Source organism: Nomascus leucogenys, chromosome 8 (genome assembly GCF_006542625.1).
Source record: "Nomascus leucogenys isolate Asia chromosome 8, Asia_NLE_v1, whole genome shotgun sequence".
Taxonomy (NCBI): Eukaryota; Metazoa; Chordata; class Mammalia; order Primates; family Hylobatidae; genus Nomascus; species Nomascus leucogenys.
The window spans coordinates 43,624,853-43,647,118 of NC_044388.1; the positions used below are offsets into that span (position 1 = coordinate 43,624,853).

Genomic DNA, 22,266 nt, shown 5'->3' on the forward strand with positions numbered 1-22,266 from the left:
GGGTGGGGGTGTGGTGTGTGTGTGACTGTGTGTGGTGTACGTATATGTATGTGAGGCTGTATGTGTCAGGAATGTGGTGTGTGTGACTGTGGGGTGTGTGTGTGAGAGAGAGACTGGGTATGGGTGAGGGTGTGTGGTGTGTGTGTGTGTGGGTGTGTGTGTGAGAGGGATGGGTATGGGTGAGGGTGTGTGGTGTGTGTGACTGTGTGTGGTGTGTGTGTGTGAGGACTGGGTATGGGTGAGGGTGTGGTGGTGTGTGTATGTGTATGTGAGACTGTATGGGTTGGGGATGTGGTGTGTGTGTAACTGTGTGTGGTGTGTGTATGTATGTGAGGCTGTATGGGTCAGCGGTGTGGTGTGTGTGACTATGTGGTGTGTGTGTGTAGGACTGGGTATGGGTGAGGGTGTGTGGTGTGTGTGATTGTGTGATTGTGTATGTGAGACGGTATGGGTGAGGGTGTGTGGTGTGTGTGAGACTGGGTATGGGTGAGGGTGTGTGGTGGTGTGTGATGGGTGGGTGGGTGTGGTGTGTGTGTGGTGTGTGTGTGTAGGACTGGGTATGGGTGAGGGTGTGTGGTGTGTGTGATTGTGTGATTGTGTATGTGAACGGTATGGTGAGGTGTGTGGTGTGTGTGATGGTATGTGAGGCTGTATGGGTGGGGTGTGTGTGTGTGTGTGGACTGGGTATGGGTGAGGGTGTGTGGTGTGTGATTGGTGTGTGTGTGTGTGTGAGACTGGGTATGGGTGAGGGTGTGTGGTGTGTGTGATTGTGTGATTGTGTATGTGAGACTGGGTATGGGTGAGGGTGTGTGGTGTGTGATTGGTGTGTGTGTGTGTGTGAGACTGGGTATGGGTGAGGGTGTGTGGTGTGTGATTGGTGTGTGGTGTGTGTGAGACTGGGTATGGGTGAGGGTGTGGTGTGGGTGGTGGGGTGTGGGTGGAGGGTGTGGTGGTGTGTGTGTGATTGTGTGGTGTGTGTGTGTGAGAGAGACTGGGTATGGGTGGGGGTGTATGATGTGTGTGTGAGACTGCTGGGGGAGGTGCGTGTGTGACTGTGCATGCATGTGGTGTGTGTGTATACATGAGACCCTGTGTGGCGTGGCGTGTGTGTGAACATGCGTGCTCCCTGCGCTGCCGGCTCTGGCTCTCCCCCATCCTTCCTCACGTAGCAACGCAGGTTTGGCCACAGATGTCAGGAGCCCGCGGCTTCCCTGCTGAGCTAAGAGCCCTCTTCAGGCCCTGTGGTGTCACTCTAGCTGACAGTGTCAATTCCACGATTTCTCACGCCCTTTACGAAGCAGAGAGGGGTTTTGATCCGCATCGTTTAGCAGTATGCAGACATCTCCCTAGGGGCGGTAGATTTCCTGCCTTCTGAACAATCTCGAGGGGAGCGTGGATTTCGGTCCCGGCGCCACCCTCGGGTTTTCCCTCCCCTGCCGCCTCCGCCGCGCGCTCCCCCTTCGCACATTCGGAAACCCTCTTGGAAGCTGAATCATGTTCTCTCCTTTTTTGGTCCTAGTTGAGCTCTCTTCCACTTTCATCACCAGAGGCTTGAGATCTGTGAAAGAACCAGTTCCTCGCAGGCTGCGGTCTGCGCCGCGCCTCCTTTGTATGTTACGCTCAGAGAGGAGCAGTGCCCTTGGAGTGCCCTGCTCTTGCTGAGAGCCGCATGATAGATGTCTTTGAATGACTGACTTTAATTAAAGTGTGGCGGGCTGGAGATAAAATGATTCTGAATATCTTATGGGGGGGGGGGAAGCCAGCTTCTTTCTTAAGGGAGAAAAAAAGGACTCCAGCACCAGGAGTCTCTTCGGTATCCCCGAGAGTCGGGGGAACTCTTTAAATGCGGCCCTTGATGGTGTTGTGGCGGGAGAGTGAATTCTGGGAATATCTCAGCAGCTTTTTGCCAAACAGATGGGCCAGGAACCGCGGAACCAGGCTGAGGAATGTTGCCTCACGATCTCACATATCCATTCCTGGCACCCACCAGCCCAGGGAATGCCTCTACCAGTTGTCAGCAAAAGGCTTACACAGCATCTTAAATAAAGGGGATTATTGAACCAAGAGGCCAGGGACTGATGGAAATGCCCACCTTGCCGGCTCATTGAAAAAGTTTGGCGAGGTTGTCAGGAGACATGAGTTAGATGGGCTTGGGTCTTGTGCCCTTTGCTAAACTGAGTGCTGTATTGGGAAAGAGACAGGGAGAGAAGTCAGGCCTGAGTCACTTGCCCAACCCTGGAGTTGGAGTGGGGGATGGAGCCAGGATCTCCAAACCACATGCCCCTAGAGTTTCAGGGAAAATACGGATTGTGGATTGAAGATGGGGGGTGATGTGAGGCAGACAAGGACAGAAAATCCCTCTTCCAGCTGTGATCTGGCTGTGAATTTGGCGCTCGTGACACCATACACTCCTGAGGTTTGTTAAGGAGTTTCAGGATATTGTGGACAAAAGGGAATAGCAAATGATGTTCAGTCCATAAGTACCATTTGGAGGAGGAAATAATTGAACTTGCTGCTGATCAAAAAGCTTTTTGTCTCCAGTTCGGATGTTGGAGGCAGGTTTCTGTGTAAGAAAGTGAGGGTGTACAACATGACTGAGAAAGAAAACAATGAGTTAAGGCACTTAAGTGTGCATGGGTGTCACCTGGAGGCCTTCTTACAACACAGATGGTCAGGCCCACCCCAAGTTTCTCATGCAGTAGAGGTGGACCTCAAGAATTTGCATTTCTATTTTATTTTATTTATTTACTTTATTTATTTTTGAGACAGGGCCTTGCTCTGTTGCATGCGCTGTAGTACAGTGGTGCAATCATAGATCACTGCAGCCTCCAACTCCTGGGCTCAAGTGATCCTCCCAACTTGGCCTCCCTCCCAAGCAGCAAGGACTACAATCACACGCCACCATGCCCGGCTGTATAATTTGCACTTCTAAGGTGTTCCCAGGTGATGCTGATGTTGCTGGCCCAGGGACCACACATTCAGTACTGCTGTTAAGGCAAAAGACTTAAACACTCCATACATGAAAGAAAGAAAAAGAGAGAGAGAGAGAGAGGAAGGAAGGAAGGAAGGCAAGCAGGCAATCCTTCAATAAATCCATTAAAACACATTCAAACTTCAGAAATAAACGTGTTCAAATAAGACCAGCAATCATTGGTGGTGGCTTATCATTTCACCCATTTGACAGTTTTAAAAGATTGACTGAACTCAGTATTGATTAAGGCTTAGGGGAAAGCCTGTCTCATACACTGTGTTTACAAATGTGAATGAGTACAGCCTTTCCAGAGGGCAGTTTGGCTATATGTATCAAAATATAAAATGTGTTTGTTTTGACACTACAATCCCACTTCTAGAATTTTACTCTAAGAAATGACAAGTGTGTGAAAAGAAATTTAAGTGTGTGAAAAGATGCATATGCATGGGGTTGCTCATCATGGTTTCATTTATAATGAGGAACAGCAAACCCATTAAATATCCCTCTATGGGGAGCAAGTCAGGCAAATTCTGTACAGACACACAAAGGCATGTTATGCAGTGAAGAGAAAGAGGCACGTGTGGGTTCTGCAGAGAGGCAGATCCCAATGAGGGGTCAGGACGGGTCTTGGCTGCACATCCTGGTTTTCTCTTCGTCCATGGGGAGCAGAACTTTATGAAGAAAACAAGCGGCATAATGAATAAGTACTGACCTCTAGCAAAAGATAGTATGTATAGTTAAATCAGTAAATATTAATTTGTTGATTTAAATGCTAATGTTAATAAATATTCATATATATTGTGTTGATTTAAATATTACTATTCATTGATAATATAAACAATAAATTGATATTCGTTAACATTAAATATTAATAAGTTTTATGTATTAATATAAATAAATACTAATAAAACAAATATTTAAACATACATCAAATACCTCTATTGATTAAGGTTTGTATTAAGGTTTATAATATTAAGATTTAATAATTAAGGTTTATTGTTGTATTAATACTTAACCTGAATAAGTACTCACCTCCAGCAAAAGACAAAACGTATACTTAATAAATATTAGGCTGGGCGAGGTGGCTCACACCTGTAATCCTAGCACTTTGGGAGGCCGAGGCGGGTGGATCACAAGGTCAGGAGTTTGAGACCAGCCTGACCAACATGGTGAAACCCCATTTTGTATTAAATATACAAAAATTAGCCTGGCGTGGTGGCGGGCACCTGTAATTCTAGCTACTCAGGAAGCTGAGGCAGGAGAATTGCTTGAAATTGGAAGGTGGAGTTGTGGCAACCCGAGATTGTGCCACTGCACTGTAGCCTGAGCGAAAGAGTGGAACTCCGTCTCAAAAAAAAATTCATTATTTTAAATATTAACATAAATATTAATATACATATCAAATAAATTAAAATATTAATATAATATAAAAATATTTTATATTTAAATATTAATATTTATATTAAACAAATACTAATATAATATAAATATTAATATTTACACTGGTAAATATTAATAAAAGCAATAAATATTTAAACATACATATTGTCTTTTGCTAGAAGTACTTATTCACTATTTGTGTAAAAGTATCTATCTGTCTATGTATCTATCTGTTGTTCCATTTGTCCAAATAAGTACATGCTTGTGTATATGTAAGAGAGATTTGCAATCTTTATTCAGTCATCAAATATTAAGCAGAAGAAACAAGATAGGTAAGGTACTTTGTGTTCATGGAGCTTATGTCTAGTAGGGAAAGGCAGATTATAAGTATTAACAGAAAAATATAAATATTTCAATTCCAGATGTAAAAAGTACTTTGAAAAAGATGGAAAGAGGACATATTGCTCACCAACATTTTAACAGTGGCTATTTATGAAAGACAATACTATGGGCAGGTTTTTCTTTCTTATTTGAACTGCCTATGTTGTCAAAAATTCACTTTTTCAGAGACAAGAATGCTTAACATGGTCTTCTAGGCTGTCATGCCTTGTGCCTTTCCCGCTTCACCAGCCTAAGCCCCTCTCCTCCCTCCAGCAGCTGCTCTTCAGCCACGCTTACTTGAAACTGGAGGCTGCTTCTGTCCTTAGTGTCTTGATGAAGGAACGCTGTTACCCTATACTTCACCCAGGCAGCTTCTGCCTATCCCTGAGGCTCCAGTCTGTCATTTCTTCGGAGCAACCTCCTTTGACATCTCCACTGATGCCATCCACCAGCCATTCTCAGAGCCCCCTGCAATTCTTATATTTCATACATGACAATTACATGTTTATTTGTTGGCTTACTAAGTTCACTCATATGCAAGTTCTATGAGGGCAGGAGGAACTAGGTCTCTTTTGTTCAACACAGTGTTCAGCAGACGCTGGCAAAGCTTGGTCATTTGTCAAATTTGTGGAATGAATGAATGAATGAATGAATGAACATATGTATTATTTTCCCTTAAACACTAAAGGTATTTAAAAATACATTTTTTATTATTGTTTTGAGACAGAGTCTCACTCTATAGCCCAGGCTGAAGTGCAGTGGTAGCATCACAGCTCACTGCAACCTTGAATTCCTGGGCTCAGATGATCCTCCCATCTTGGCCTCCCAAATAGCTAGGACTACAGGTGTGCATTGCCACACCAGGCTAATTTTTTTTTGTTTTTGTTTTTGAAGGGATGGGGTCTCACTATGTTGCCTAGGCTATAAAAATATTTTTAAAGGCCAGCCACGGTGGCTCACGCCTGTAATCCCAGCACTTTGGGAGACCAAGGTGGGTGGATCACGAGGTCAGGAGTTCAAGACCAGCCTGTCCAACATGGTGAAACCCCCTCTCTACTAAAAATACAAAAATTAGCCGGGCATGGTGGCACATGCCTGTAATCCCAGCTACTTGGGAGGCTGAGGCAGGAGAATTGCTTGAATCCCAGAGGCAGAGGTTGCAGTGAGCCAAGATTGCACCACTGCACTCCAGCCTGGGCAACACGGCGAGACTCTGTCTCAAAAAAAAAAAAACCAAAAACTTTTAAAACAAAGTACAATATTATTTGTATGTATTTGCTTTATAAAATAATTTACATTGCCTTTTAAAATGAGGTGAATTTTGGGGAGAAGTCATATCTCTATTATACATACCAAGTGGGCATATCTTTTGGGGCTGGGGGTAAACTCCAGAATTCATACCTTCCTTGCAAGGGTTATGAATCCTAGTTGTGCAAACTTCGGTGCCTGAGTAAACCTTCTTCCAAAAAGAAGGATATTGGACCCAGTGATCTTTGGCAAATGTCCTTTCCAGCTAAAAATTCCTGTGGTTCTATGAGATCTGAGATGGATGCTTAGGTTAGGAGTCAGTGATTATCTTAGTCTGTTAAGGCTGCTATAAGGATACCATTGCCTGGGTAGTTTATAAACCAGTCATTTATTTCTGGAAGTTCTGGAGGATGGAGGTCCCCACGATTAAGGGACCAGCAGATTCCACAGCTGGTGAGGGCTGACCTCCTGGGTGTCTTCTCCCTGTGTCCTCATTTGGCAGAAGAAGGGAGAGGGAGCTGTCTGGGGTCTCTTTTATAAGGGTGTTGACCCCAGGAAGAACCCTCATGACCTAATCACCTCCCAAAGGCCCCACTTCTTAATATTCTCACATTGGAGATCAGGTTTTAACCTACGAATTTTGGGGGGATATAAACATTCAGTCTGTAGCAGTGATTTATCATTTGTTCAGAAAATAATGTAAAACAAATATATTCTGCCCAGTGTCTATGCCTTGGCCAAAGGAAACAGAAAACACATATGATATTCCTATATCATACATGACGAGGCACAGGGAAGACTGGTAAGGATAACCTTGCTTTTGCTTGTCATAGTTCTATAAAGTAATACAACAAAATAACTTGACTAATTGAGCCCATAAGAAAACAATTTCTAAAAATATTTTGTGTGTGTGCTAGAAATCGGCACTAGCACCAGTTAGTGTTCATGCCAAAGAACAATGATTAATTCACTTATAGGATTTGGGTCAGTTATTAGTTATTATTATTATTTATCCTTAGAATTGGGCAAATATTGGAGTTATACAATCATATTATTTCAAGGAAATCTCCCCAAAGAAGATAATAACCTTCATCAATATGTAAATCCATTCTACTTGGCCTTTGTGGAATCTAAATATTGACTCCTGCCTTCTTCAACGTTTTTGTCCACATTGGTCATCTTTACAAATGCAACTGCCTAATTTCTAGAAAGTCAGTATCACAGCTCAAGTCATTAAGGCAGAAGGAAGGGTGGTCTCAGTCCTGTTTTTAGGATAATTAGGACATCATCCACGGGGCAGGCTTGAGTCTTTTGGTTCGGGAATTTTCTGCCCTGAGAAAAGACATCATTGAGATACAGGTAGAGTGTTCCTTATCCAAAATGCTTAGGACCAGAAGTGTTTCAGATTTCAGATTTTGGAATATTTGCATATACATAATGAGATAGCTTGGGGATGGGACCCAAGTCTAAACATGAGATTCATTATGTTTCATATACACCTTCTACACATAGCCTGAAGGTAATTTTAAACAGCAGTTGTAATAATTTTGTGCATGAAACAAAGTTTTGACTGTGTTTTGACTGTGACTGGCCACATGAAGTTAGGTGTGGAATTTTCCACTGTGGTGTCATGTTGACAAGCAAAATGTTTTGGATTTTGAAGCATTTCGGGTTTTAGATTGTTGGATTAGGGATACTCAACCTGTGTAAATTTATCATTTTTAAAAATGTATCAATCTTTGAAGGGACTTTAATGTAATCCTGTTCAGAAGAATGTAGAATGAAATTTAAGGCAGGTTCTTCCCATACCTTCATCTAAGGAAGCTTAGGTGCTGAAATACCCTAGAGGAGGTTGTAATGTGAGGGCGGAGATGAGGCTGCCATTACAAAGGGACCCAGTGACACAGTCCTGTAAAGAAGATAGACTTTTAGGCTGGGCACGGTGGCTCACGCCTGTAATTCCAGCACTTTGGGAGGCTGAGGCAGGCGGATCACCTGAGGTCAGGAGTTCGAGACCAGCCTGGCCAACATGGTGACACCCCATCTCTACTAAAAATACAAAAATCAGCTGGGTTTGGTGGCATGAGCCTGTAATTCCAGCTATTCCAGAGGCTGAGACAGGAGAATTGCTTGAACCCAGGAGGTGGAGGTTGCAGTGAGCCGAGATTGCACCACTGCACTCCAGCCTGGGCAACAGAGTGAGACTCCATCTCAAAAAAAAAAAAAAAAAAAAAAAAAGAAGATAGACTTTTCCCTCTCATGGAACAGTCCTCAGGCAGCAATTAGTCTAGGGCCACAGGCTGCTCTGCTCCCCAGTCAGCCTGGCGCGGTTCTGTCTGTTCTGTGGCTCTATCCCGTCCAGAGTGTGGTCCTCACACAGCAGAAGTTGTGACATGCAGTTCACAATTTCTTCGGCCAGGAGAGGCTGGACATGCAGTTTTCTTTTTAAAGACATTGGCCCAGGGGCGAGGCACAATGGCTCATGCCTATAATCCCACTGCTTCTGGAGGCCAAGGGGTGAGAATCGCTTGAGTCCAGGAATTTGAGACCAGCCTGGGCAACACAGCAAGACCCTGTTTCTACAAAAAAAAAAAAAAAAAAAAAGCAACATTAGCTAGACGTGGTGGTGTGCACCTGGAGTTCCAGCTACTCAAGAGGCTGAGATGGGAGGATTGCTAGAGCCCAGGAGCTCAAGGCTACAGTGAGATATGATTACACTACTGCATTTCAGCCTGGACAATAGAGCAAGACTGTCTCTAAAAGAGAAAAAAAGACACTGCCCCAAATTTGCATTTACCCCTTGCACTCACATCCCATGGGTGAGAACTGAGTCACAGGCCACACCTCGGTGTGGAGAAGGAAACGTGGCCTCTTGCTGTGTGACCATGTGCTCAGCAAAAATTCAGAGGGTTCTTTTACCAGAAGAAATAAGGAAATTATGGATATGGGATGTGGGGTGAGGGAATTAGGCTCTACCATAGTGATCTTGTGGAAATTCAAAAGGTAGAGGTGCATAGACACACAATTTAAAGAAGCATTATAGTTTTTCTTTTTTATCTTTGTGTGTGTGCATGTGTGTAGAGATGGGATCTCACTGTGTGGTCCAGGCTGGTCTCAAACTCCTGGGCTGAAGCGATCCTCCTGCCTTCGTCTCCCAAAGTGTTGGGATTACAATCATGAGCCACCACACCTGGCCTTTTGCTTTTTTATCTTAATAATTAAAATTGTGTGTGTGTGTGTGTGTGTGTTTACAACGGGTATGGAAGGAACAGAGCCATGAGTTATGTTTCACAATCTGTGTAGGAGATATCTTTTGACAGTTTTATCCAGTTTCCAACAGTTAAATATTTTTGTTTCCTCTAAGAAGATAGAGGTTAGTGTGACCCCCTCGCTCCATAAATGGACATTTCACTTACTGAGTTGAGGCCAGCTGAACTACTCCTGAGCCACAGGCATCAGTCTCTCCCTCTCCTCTTCCCCACATACAGTCAAGCCCCACTCCAGGAATAATGTTTTATTTTGTTCTCTTTTGCTCTCTGGGCAGAGCTGAATTTACTATGAAGCTGAGGAAGCCTAAGCTTCAGGCCCCTCCCTTGCATGGGCCCCTTCATACTAGTGTGGCCCTAGCACTGTGTTTATGGGGTCCTTTAGCATTTTTCTTAGAGTGCTTCCCCAGTTTTTAAGCTTCCTGCTTCACAAAATCAGGCCTTGGAAACCTGTTTCATGCCTCCTTTCTTTGCTGAGCCTCGCTACTTTTTCCCAGATGGGGAGAGGCTCCTGGGTGTCATTTCCCTCATCAACATAGTTTCTTGGAAGAAACCACCCTAAAAGGAAGTATAGCGAAAGAGCATCCCAAAGAAAGAGATGTTAAAATTAATCCTTTTGCACCTCCCACATAAAGTATGCCTTTTATGCTCTGGCCCAATTTTGTGTGCCTTTGAGGATTCTCATTTGTATCAGTAGTGGTCCTTGGGTTTTTTTTCTTTTCTTTTCTTTTGAGACAAGGTCTCGCTCTGTCACCCAATCTGGAGTGCAATGCCACAATCACGGCTTACTTCAGCCTTGACCTTCTGGGCTCGAGCGATTCTCCTGGGCTGGAGATTAGCTGGGACTACAGGCAAACACCACCACGCCTGGCTACTTTTTAATTTTTTTGTAGAGATGGGGTTTTGCTATGTTGCTCAGGCTGGTCTCAAAGTCCTGGGCTCAAGTTATCCTCCTGCCTCAGCCTCCAAAAGTGCTGGGATTATAGGAAGACACCACTATGCCTGGCTGAAACGCTCTTTTTTTATGGTACTTTGGCTCAACTGGCAAATGCCTTCTTGAAATGAGCATTTCACACTTTGGTCACCACACAGTCACTTAGATGAAACCCACAGGCTGCCCAATAACATGGGCTCCCACTGGGCATTTGGGGAAGGGCACACCCTGCCTGGAGTGGTGGGCACTGCTAGGCCTGCTCTCCGCCCTTTTCCACCCTCTGGGTGTCTTCAAAGCTGGCTGTTTCCTACACTAACTTCTGGCAGTTCTGGATTTTCCATATAAGGGCTTCTTTGGCCTGTACTTCCTTATACTGAAGAATTTTATATTAGTTCCCTTTCAGATTCGAAAATCAATCTTTAGTCAACCTAAAACATTATTCCTGGAGTGGGGCTTGACTGTATGTGGGGAAGAGGAGAGGGAGAGACTGATGCAAATATGTACACACACATACTTTTTGCATACAATTTCAGGGAGGCCGGGACCTTCTGAAACCCTTCCTTGCTAAGCCTCTGCTGTAGAGGATGAAAATGCAGCCAATTTAACTTATTAACGACAACAAAAAGGCCATAACAATACTTTCCTCGTGAGATTGTAGGAGTAAGTGGGGGAGATTAAAGGAGACGATTCATGTAAAGTGTAGTGTCTAACACGTAGTAAGCAGTTATAATTGTTCACTTTTCTTTTGGGGCTTAAATGATCTTACCGGTTTTCACGAGTTCCTTAGGTAATAACAATACTAACAGCCTTTGTTTGTCCATGGCCTGTTGTTTGCCTTTTAACTTGAAGGCACACAGTCAGAAGCTTCATTTTTTTTTAATGTAACCAAATCTATCTTTATTTTGTGTCTGATTTCATTAATTACTTCTAAGTTGGATCCTCATCCTTCCTACAGAGCTCTGACAGATTCTGTTGCTTGTAGACTGTTTTCTCCCAATGGTTCGATTTTTATTATTTAGCCATCTAATCCATCTGGAATTTATCCTGATATATGCTCTGAGGTAAGGGTTTAACTTGATCTTTTTTCCCATTGCCAGCCAACTATGCTCCAATCATAAATCTTCCTTCTCCTTACATATTGTAACATCTTCTTTATTTTTTTGTTGTCTGTTCTTTTTTTTTTTTTTTTTTTTTGAGGTAGAGTCTCGCTCTGTTGCCCAGGCTGGAGTGCAGTGGCACAATCTTGGCTCACTGCAACCTCCGCCTCCCAGGTTCAAGCCATCTTTTTTGGTATACAATAAATTCCTGTATCTTGTAAGATCTTTTCCTGGGTTTTCTGTTCTGTTTTACAGAACAAAGATCTGGCTATTTTTACATAAATGTGTCTCAATATCTTGTAGGACTAGTCTATTCTTCACTCTTGTTGGTGTTTTTCTTTTTTTTTTTCAAAATCTAAAATATGTTCACCAGTTTATTTTTCCAGATAAACTTTTAAACATTATTGACGAATTCTAAGAAAAATCCCCTAGGAATTTTGATTGAAATCAAATTAGCCCTATAATTTAACTAGGTAGTATTGCCATCTTAGCAATAGTGTTTTACCAACTTGGAGTTTCAGGACCGAAATACAGTAATCAAAATTTTACTCTAAAGAGATAAAAGCTGGAGTTTACAGGATGCTGCATATCATGTCACAGAGTTGGCTGCTTATTTTCCCATCTTTTTATCTCCTAGAAATACAGGAAGATTATTGGTCACAAACACATGAGTTACTGTAATGAAATCCCCCCAAACCCCTAGACTAAGGAATTAAGGTGGAGTGGGTGTCACAGTTATTTTCAAAAGCTTTTTGTGATTTTATTCTTTTCTTCTGGGTGGACCTTTTCTCCCCACATCCTCCTAGCAATGAATCTGCTTTTGCCTTTCACTGCCCCTTCCAACCACCATCCCAATCTGTTACCTTGTAACTTCTCAGTGACAAGAAGACGTATGGTCTCCTGAAGACTCACAATATATTTATGAGGATAGTGAGTAGAATATTTTATATTAGGATGATCTCAAAACATCTGGGCTATATGATTAATGTTCTTCTAATCCATAAGGATGCATTGTTTAGGACATTTATTTTATTTTGGAGGTGGGGAAGAGAAGAAGGAATAAAATGGCTGTAGGAGAAGAAATATTCTTCTTTTTTTTTTTTGAGGCAGAGACTTCTTCTGTCCCCCAGGCTGGAGTGCAGTGGTGCAATCTCGGCTCACTGCAACCTCTGCCTCCTGGGTTCAAGCGATTCTCTTGTGTCAGCCTTCTGAGTAGCCAGGATGACAGGTGCGTGCCACACGCCTGGCTAATTTTTGTATCTTTAGTAGAGATGGGGTTTCGCCATGTTGGCCAGGCTGGCCTCGAACTCCTGACCTCAGGTGATCCACCCCCTCGGCCTCCCAAAGTGTTGGGATTACAGATGTGAGCCACTGCTCCTGGCCAGGAATATTATTGTACTTAAATGTCCTGAATTCCTTCAGCCTCTTTAATTCAAGTCTTAAATTCCACCCTCCCCACAAACAGGTAAGTGTAGTAAAGCAGATATCTCAAATTTGAAATAATGTCCTTTACTAGAATCTTAAATTTATAAACAACATAGAGGAAGTTTCAGATGGTTTTCTTGTCTGAGCTCTAGGTATAAAACTCTCAGACTTGGACTTGGACGTCGACAGCCCTCTTTTTTAATGCCTAATCTGCTCGAAAGGAAGAAGGAAACAAAATGTGCTAAATCAGTAAGAGTAATCCTCGAAGATGATATTCCTGTTTAACAGGCTCTGTAAATACAATAGTGTTGTTTAGCAGGAAAGACCAAACATATCTATTGGAATAGAAGATATTTCTAAATCTAAAGACAGTTCACTGCTTTAAGTGGAGCTTTTTGTTTTTGGTTTGCTTGTTTTCAACTTTGGATTTGTGGTAGTTGGCGGGAAGAATTAGGGATAATGTTGGGGTTATTTTTCTTCACTTAGAATAAACAGACTGACCTAACTCTGTTTATATCTTTCGCACTCAACAACCGCTTCTTTAATATGTTTACATCACAGAGTAGAGAACTAAAGTGAACTTTCTTATAAAGTCAATAAACATATAGTCACGAATATTTGATGGGAATGAGAGAATGGCATACTTTCTGGGGAAAGCAAACTTTTCTTTTGTGATACAGAAGAAAACAGATCAATGGGTGGACATGACAAGAATTGTTCACCAGAGCAAAGTCTGGGCAAGGGTCTTTGAGCAGATCCCAGGTGGGGGGCTCAGCCAAGTCTTTAATAAATGCAGTTTGGAACTTTGTTAATCTTCCTGGAACCCTGAAAGAGTATTTTCTTTTTTTTTTTTTTTGAGATGGAGTCTCACTCTGTTGCCCAGGCTGAAGTACAGTGGCATGATCTCGGCTCACTGCAACCTCTGCCTCCCCGGTTCAAGTGATTCCCCTGCCTCAGCCTCCTGAGTAGCTGGAATTACAGGCGCCCACCACCACACCTGGCTATTTTTACATTTTTAGTAGAGATGGGGTGTCACCATGTTGGCCAGGCTGGTCTTGAACTCCTGACCTCAAGTGATCCGCCTGCCTTGGCCTCCCAAAGTGTGGGATTGCAGGCATGAGCCACCACGCCCAGCCTGAAAGAGTATTAACTATGAACATACCCTGACGCCTCTCTTTTAAAAAAATTAGGAGCTTCTCTTTATAATTTTCTGTATAAATGCATTGTACACATTCCTGATTTCAGTGTTTGGGTAGTGGAGGGAAGATTGTAATTCTATAGATGATTGTAGTCTACAGGTAAAGGATAATTAGGTAAACATCTGATCTTGCAAGGTTAAGACTGTCATGTTAACATATTTGAATGCGGTCAGATGCTGTTATTGGCAATGTTGTCTTGATTAGACATCATCATGCCCTTGCCTGGTTAGACTGAGGTAGGGCAGAAAAGTAGATAGGGTGGCCACAGCCTCCTGTTGGCAATGGCACGTCTTCACTGACAGGGCTAGAGTGTTCCTAGTTGTGACTTTGCAACCTGTACCAGGTAAGAAGGAAGCCAGGACTAGGAGCAGCAGACTGAGAGGAGTGGTCCAGCTGATGGACTCATATTCATTACTGCTCACACTAAGTTCAAGAACTTGCAGAGGAGTGATTTTCAGAAACCTTAGGCATTTATTTGCTCGTCCGGTGTCAAGAAGTTGCTGCAGGCCGGGTGCGGTGGCTCACACCTATAATCCCAGCACTTAGGAAGGTCAAAGTGGGCGGATCACCTGAGGTTAGGAGTTCAAGACCAGCCTGGCCAACATGATGAAACCCCATCTCTACTAAAAAACAAAAAAATTAGCTGGGCGTGGTGGCAGGAACCTGTAATCCCAGCTACTTGGGAGGCTGAGGCAGGGAGAATTGCTTGAACCCAGGAGGCAGAGGTTAGAGTCAGCTGAGATTGCACCACTGTGCTCCAGCTTGGGCGACAGAGTGAGACTCCATCTCAAAAAAAAAAAAAAGTAAATTGCTGCATAGGTGAGGCTTAATCTTACTGGGGCCGTCACTTGGTCTTGGGTTCTGTTATTTTCTGGCCCAGAAACTAGATTTCCCCAGGGGGAGTCGGGCTTTAGGAATTTATGTCACCTTAGCCAAACTCACAAGGACTATTTGTAAACTAGAATGTTTGTTTTTTCTTACATATGTATTGAACACCTACTGAGTGTGTGGTTCTGTCCTAATTTCTGGAGGAAGTCCCAAAGCGGGGTAAAGACCCTTTAGAAGCTTGTGGGACAGATATGTAAATAAATAGGTTATATATAGTGTGCTAAGTGTAGAATGGCCTTACATCCTGGTCTTCTGGAGACAGTCCTGGTTTATGCCTGTAGTCCCTGTGTAACTATTAAGAATGCTGTCTTTCACTTTCAGATCTAAGGCCACAGGAAGTGTTCTTTATGGATGTTCGGGGTATAGAAATGATAGAAAGGAAGGACAATCAGCCTGCTTCCCCCTGTAGACACTTGAGCTAAGTGCTGAAAGACGTTTGGGCAGCCGAAGCCTGGGAACTTGGGATGGGCTGGGGTGGGGGAGGAGGTGTGTTCCAGGAATATGCAAAGCTCCCTCTGCAGTCAAAGGGAGACTCTTCCGGAAGGAGTAAGCAGTTGGTTCAAGCTAGGCACTGTTTCCCAAATTTACCCTGTGATAACAGTTCCCCAGGACACTTAGTGAACACACAGATTTCCAGACTCTGCTGGCAATTTGGATTTTTTTTTTTTTAAGAAGGCTGGCAGATGATTCTTGGGCATATTAAAGATTGACAACGAGTTCTCTACTCACTGTGGCTAGGAATACAAAAGGATGGGCATAGAAGGGAATGGGAACCACAAGATTAGAGCACGAGTCACTGATCAGCCAGGCAGGGGTGACCTCAGGCAAGACAGCCTTCAGAGGTAAAACCAGGTGGGAGTTATTTACAGTAGATCATGAAAGATGGGGGAGTGCGGGAACTATGTCAGTCACCACAGGGATGCAAAGGAATGAAAAGATGAGAGAACTATTCAGGAGGAAGAACAGGTCCTAGTGTATGCTAGTTACTGATTTTCTGGGGTAATATTATTTCCCAGCAACAGAATCCTGGGTCAAATCCAGGAGCCTGGGGGACCGTAGAACCTGAAGTTTTACTGGGTGAGCATAAACCTGAAACTACAACAGTTGGATAAGTGGTGTAACATATTTCACATGGACCTCCTGCCTAGTTCACTGCTTTATAGTCGCTAGAACACTCATGACAGTTTATTTCTGGGAAGAAGCCAGGATGAATTCGAAAGCATCCTGACACCCCACCCCTTTCTTTTCTCTAGACTTCAGGCTATCTCCTGCCCTTCGGTTTTGGTAAAACTACCCTGCCAGGCCTTATCTTGTATTTTGCTCCTGTTTTTGTTATCAAATGTGTAAAACAGTCACGATGAATATACATGCCAACTGCTTTCAGAGGCAATGGTTGGTCTTTTGCAAGTTTCAACGTGCACATTTTGGAGCTGCTGTCTCTGTGGGAACCTGCAGGCACCTCACGGATGCACCACAACTCAGAAATTACAGTACCACCTGGAACACCTTATCCAGGCAAGGAGATCATTAAGCCTGGTGTTTGAGGCAATCGATTCACTTGGAAGAAGGTGCATCGGTGGTTTTGAGAGGAACAATCCCTACATGAAATCCCTCCACGGGAAATGGAGAACATCAGCTATTTCCCATTGTCTTCAAACCTAAAGATGTCACCAGGCCTCTCGGCTTGTTACTGAAGCAGCGAAAAGAAGTCAGAAATCAAAGACTTACAAGTTATGAAAAGAAAATCTCAAAAAGGAGAATGGGGTCAGGCGCGGTGTCAGGCCTGTAATCCTAGCACTTTGGGAGGCAGAGGCGGGAGGAGCGCTTGTGGCCAAGAGTTCAAGACCAGCCTGGGCAACATATCAAGACGCCTGTCTGTATTTTAAATAAATAAATATGGAGAATGGGAAACCCATCAGGCTGTAATCTCACAGGGAATTTAGCACCCTTTACCTAAGACAAGACCTGGGCACTTGGGAAGCCTCCCCGAGTGCGGTTTGGGGAGGCGGAGGGCATCTTAAATTCCAGTCCTCGGTCACTTTTGCGGCTTTGCCGAGGGATTTTCAAATCCCAGGAATGCCAGGGATGGAGATGAACAGGCTGAAATCCCCCACGCTGCCAGGGTTAGGGAGGGGAAAACAACAGTCCACAGCGGCCGCAAAGTTTTGTATTTTTTTTTTTTTTTTTTTTTTTTGGTAACAAGGGGCTTGTGTGCAGTCCAATATCACCATCGCCGTGAAGTCACAGTGGCAAGATGAAAAAGTTTAAAAAATTTTAAAAAGGAATAAGGAAAGAGGAAGAGGGCGGCGTACCCCGGCTCAGAAAACGGTCCTCCTCTGCTCCGGACGCCGGCGGAGCTGTGGGGGGGGTGACCGGGTCTCCCGGCGCAGCCGGGAAGCCCCGGCCCTCAGTCGGGGCGCGACCAGCGTGACGCCGCGGCGGGGGGATCCGGCGGGCGCGCGGCCGACTTCAAAGCCCCGGCGCCGCCCTCGCCCCCGCGCGCGCGCGCTAGTAGTACGGTCCGAGGGGGCGGCTTCTGGGGCGCGGCTCCCGCGGCAGCTGATGCGCGCCCCGCCGGCCGGGAGGCGGGAGTCCGGGAGCCCGGAGCGGGAGCAGCAGAGGTCTAGCCGCTGGGCGCCGCGGACCGGGGGCCTGAGGAGGCCACAGGACGGGCGTCTTCCCGGCGAGTGGAGCCCGGCGCGGGGCCCGCTGCGGCCGCACCGTGTGGGGAGGAGGCCGAGGAGGACGCGGCGCCGGCCGCCGGCGGGAGGAAGCACTCCACCAGGGCCCCCGACGGCGCTCGTTTAACCACATCCGCGCCTCCGCTGGAAACGCTTGCTGGCGCCTGTCACCGGTTCCCTCCATTTTGAAAGGGAAAAAGGCTCTCCCCACCCATTCCCCTGCCCCTAGGAGCTGGAGCCGGAGGAGCCGCGCTCATGGCGTTCAGCCCGTGGCAGATCCTGTCCCCCGTGCAGTGGGCGAAATGGACGTGGTCTGCGGTACGCGGCGGGGCTGCCGGCGAGGACGAGGCCGGCGGGCCCGAGGGCGACCCCGAGGAGGAGGACTCGCAAGCCGAGACCAAATCCTTGAGTTTCAGGCAAGTACACGGCGTGCCCGCTGAGATGCAGACGCGCTTGCCTCCATCCATCTGCGGCTCCCTCTGTGTGCGTGTGTGTGGTCGCCACCCGCGAAACCGTCCTCACGGCCGTGCCGCGTCCCCGCCCGGAGTCGGGTCCCCGTGTGCGTCCGAAAGTTCAGGATCTTCTGTCCTCCCGTGGGTTTTCTGGCCCCCGTTTCGCTAGGAGCGTTCCGAACCCAACCCAGAATCTGCAGTCTCTCCGCATCCCCGCTGGCCTCGGTCACTTTCTCTAAGCTTCGACCCCCAGCCCCCGCCCCTCCACACGGGAGCAACGTCACTGATCTCACCCAGTGCAGCTTAGAGCCCCCCCGTGGGGAAGAAGTCGCTCCCTGGCCCTTCCCGGGGCCCTACCGTGTACCCAAAACGCAGCCGCGGTGAAGAAGGTCGTGTGATGACAGGCCCCCGGCAGCTGCTGGGAAATGGTGGTCTCTGCCGGGCTGTCATCCGCGTGATTGCGGAAGGCAGGTGACAGCATTCTTAGCCTCGGGCCCAGGGAGTTCCAGCAGGTAGAGGCCTACCGAGCAAAGAGGAATGCCTAGCATCGGCCTAACTCGGGGGTGGGACCAGTATTAATTGTTAAAGCCTCTGGGAAAGGGCTCCTGTGACAAAAGGAGTCTGTTGGAAAAGCGCATTTTTCAGGTGTCTGAGGGAAGGATGACCTCGAAAATAAATGGTGCTGGAGAAAAGCTCCAGGGAATGGAGGAGCTTTCAGAGAGACAGGATGCCAGCCTGAGAAACCCAAGGAGGGCACTGCTCAGAGACCGCAGTTGCCTCCCGCAGGTCAGACCCTGCTGAGGACCGGTTGGTTGTGAAGTTAGACAAACGTGCTGGACTTTCGGCTTTTGTGAATATGTAGATTTCAAAGGGTGTCGGAAATACCGTTGAAAGTGGTAATTCCTCATTTTTCCTCCTTGGCAGCTCGGATTCTGAAGGTAATTTTGAGACCCCTGAAGCTGAAACCCCGATCCGATCACCTTTCAAGGAGTCCTGTGATCCATCACTCGGATTGGCAGGACCTGGGGCCAAAAGCCAAGGTAAAGAAAAACTTGCATTTTTCCTGCCTGTTTTGTTTTAAAAGTTTTGAAAAATATCAATGAAGGAAGGCAAAAAGTGTAAATTTAGGACCATTTAAGAGGGTTTGACCAAGAAAGAGCTGTTTGAAACCTCCTGGCTTATATATTTTTAGGGGTGTGGTGATCGAGGCTTTCTCCTCTGAGAAGAGTTTGTGCATTTGCAGTATAAGATTATCATTATCAAACATTCCTATTAGGCCTTTCTCCTCAGCCCCTAAAAAAATGTATAGTAATGAAGTAGGAAGATCATGTTTATATTTGACTGCACAAATTCCTCAGGCTAAATTGCTTTCTACTGGGGTGTGGCTGGAGACAAAAATTACAGGTAAGACTTGAGTTAATTTTTGATAGGGAGGGTTCTTAAGAGGCTTTTTCAGAATCACTCACCTCGCCCACTTCCATGCAGGGATGTGGTGAGAACCCTTCAGTCTACTTAGGAAAACCTGGCACATGGATACCCTTCCAGCCCCTCAGAGCCCAGCCCTTCATCTACAGGAGCTTCCGCTGTCTCACTTAATTAGTAGAAACCTTTTTTGTCACACAGCCAGTTCAGAATAAAATTTCACCTGTCCCAACAGAATTCATATGCTTATTCACTAAGTAGAGTGCACTGTGATTCAGTAGTGAAGTCCTGCTCTCTCGAGCTAACATTGTGGAGGGAGAACCTGTGACGGGTTAAGCAAAATATCTATGTCAGCTTGTGTGAAGCACTGTGGAGAAAAATAAAGCAGGGGAAGAGAGAATAGGGAATATGGGGTGGAGATAGGGAAGGCTGAAGGGGAGTTAGTGGGGGCATTCATGATTAGGTGACTTGAACAGAGACCTGAAGGCAGATTGAGGGAGCAGGCCTTGGAGGTTCCTGAGGTAGGAACCCTTCCAGCAGAAGGAATGTCATCTGCAAAGGTCTGACAGCACCAGCCTGCTGCAGGTGAGGCCCTAAGGTGGAGGGTTCATGGTACAGTTTGAGGACCAGCCAGGAGGTCAGTGTGTACTGACTACTCAGAGAGCAGAAGGAGCTGAAGTCAGCGTGGTCAGAGGAGGTCCAGATGCTGCTGCAGTGAGGATTTGGTTTTCTTTCTGAGTAAGGTGGAAAGCCACTGGAGGGCATGTGCATTTCCAAGGGCTGCCATAACAGAGTAACTTAGCGGCTTACAACAACAGAAATTATTCTCTCACAGTCCTGGGTAATTGAAATCAGAACCAGAAGTCTGAAGTCAAGGTATTGGCAGGGCCTTGCTCTTCTGAAGGCTCCAGGAAGTCTGTCCTCGCCTCTACTAGCCTCTGCTGGGTGTCTGCAATCCTTTGTGTTCTTTGGCTTGTGGCAGCAGAACTCCAGTCTCTGCCTCAACACATGGCCATCTTCTCCCTATGTATCTGTCTTACCGTGCCCTTCCTGTGAGGACACCAGTCGTTGAAGTTAGGGCCCACCCTAATCCAGTTTGACCTCATCTTAACTTGGTAACATCTTCAGAGATATTATTTCTAGATAAGGTCACATTCTTAGGTACTAGGAGTTGGGACTTTAACATACCATTTTGAGAGACATAATTCAGCCCACAACAGAGGGCTTTGAGCAGAGGGATTGTGCTTCGGCTTCTTTTGTAAAAGGCTCCCGGGGCTGCTGTGTGGAGAAGGGACTCTAGGATAGAAGTCCTTTTTATGTGGTTTCTCTGTTCCAGTATCTGACACTGTCACCCTGAAGTGGCAGCGCCAGCTTTCACTTATCTAGCTACCTAAATTTTGCACTGATTGTGACTTTCTCCTCTCCCTAATTAAAGTATTTTTATTGCTTAGTAACTTCTTCATAGGTTGCCTAGGGAAGTCAAGTTACTCTGGTAATAGACTGCATGATGGAGCTGGAATTATTGGTAAAATGACATCAGCAAAAAGCTGATTTGGTTTTGCTTTAAATTGATAGCTCCATGCCGTGCTTACCCAGCTGAGAATTCAGCAATACCCTCAACTTGCCCTAGGCTGCATTTTGCCATTGTTCTAGGCAGGGACAACATGGGAATAGGCAAGCTTATATACTGGAGAATTTGTGTGCGACGCATAGCTGTGTAGCACTCTCAGTGATGAAGATAACACTTGTTCCTCATAGCTTCCCTTTTCTTCTGTAAAGATTGGCAGATCAGAAGGGAGATTTTGAAGCTTGAAAGAACTATTTGGTGGCCTTTCCATCAAATTTAAATAAAGCTCATAAGACACATGTTACGGAGCTGTTTGAAAGCCTTTTTGAATTGCCGTCAGCTTGGGCGGCCCTTCCTCATCGTTTTGTCAGCTGCTAGACTGATTCATCCTGCCAGATTCTTTGCCAATTGAATAGAGGCCTGGATGACCTAGGCCCCCAAAACCACAGAGACCCAATTGTTTGGTCCTTCCTGTACCAGTGACTCTCACATTCTTTTTCATTCTCTCTAAAAGGAAAACTTTTAAATGTTTATGGATCGTGAAAGCTCTGTGGGGTAGTTCATGAATGCAGACTGTAATTGTAGGGGTGGAGGAGTGTCCAGTCCAGGAAACAACCCTGCATATTATGAAGGCTTTCAGTTTAGGGTCTTTAAACAATAGGATGATTGCTCATCAACCTGGTCGTACCCTGACTTCCAGCGTCCTTGTGTGCAACATCCGGAGCTAGTCCAGAGTACTGCTGATGGCCTTGTCACACATACACAGCAAATGTGCAAAGACAGCCAGAGCACAGGTCTGACTGGAGGGGATTTCAGTGGGCAGAAAGCCCTTCAGAGTTATTTCATATTGAAGTTTAATTTCTGGGACTGGATAAGTTCCCTTTCTCCCAAAATTATTGATTGTTTTGTTCCTGGTAAAGATAGTCTTTCATACTTTTGTGGTTCCAAGACATGGTTGGACAGCAGTTATAAATTATATAAGACTAAATCATTCTGGAGGAATGATTTATGAGGAGTTAGTCAGGAGTTGGAGTTGAAATATGTAAAGATTCTGGCTTCCTGATACATAATGGCCGTCAAACGTGTGGGCTACATTTACCATGCCCATGACTCCTGTGCTGACTTCGTATAATTCTTTGAACTCAGGGAAATATCTAAGACTATTTTGAAATGACTTTTCTTATACTGGAACTGCTTTAGGAACTTGCAGTATCTAAACTCTATAATGACTCTTCCTAAGAGTTGTATGCCAGGAGTTAAGTGGTGGATAAGGTTGTAGATTTTTTTTGAAGCCACATATAGAAGCAGGTTTTAGGCTTACTGGTAAAATAAAACTCTAGCTAAAGAGATTTCCT

At 45.4% G+C, this 22,266-nt stretch overlaps 1 protein-coding gene across 12 annotated transcripts in view; it reads left to right on the top strand.

Annotated features, from left to right (window-relative positions):
• TACC1 (transforming acidic coiled-coil containing protein 1) overlaps positions 1-22,266 on the top strand; it is a 129,185-nt gene that overhangs the window by 42,464 nt on the left and 64,455 nt on the right. For 6 of the 12 annotated variants that reach the window (XM_030817153.1, XM_012508498.2, XM_030817154.1 and 3 more), the window contains exon 2: positions 18,847-18,962. The exons of 2 other annotated variants lie outside the window; for them this stretch is intronic. Coding sequence is in view for 7 of the 10 variants with exons in the window: in XM_030817147.1 (XP_030673007.1) it covers positions 18,847-18,962 (116 nt within the window). In the remaining 3 variants the exon portion in view is untranslated. Of the gene's footprint in view, positions 1-17,001; positions 17,887-18,846; positions 18,963-22,266 lie in introns of those variants that run through there. 4 more of the 12 variants (XM_030817145.1, XM_030817149.1, XM_030817146.1 and 1 more) reach the window with 1 other exon arrangement.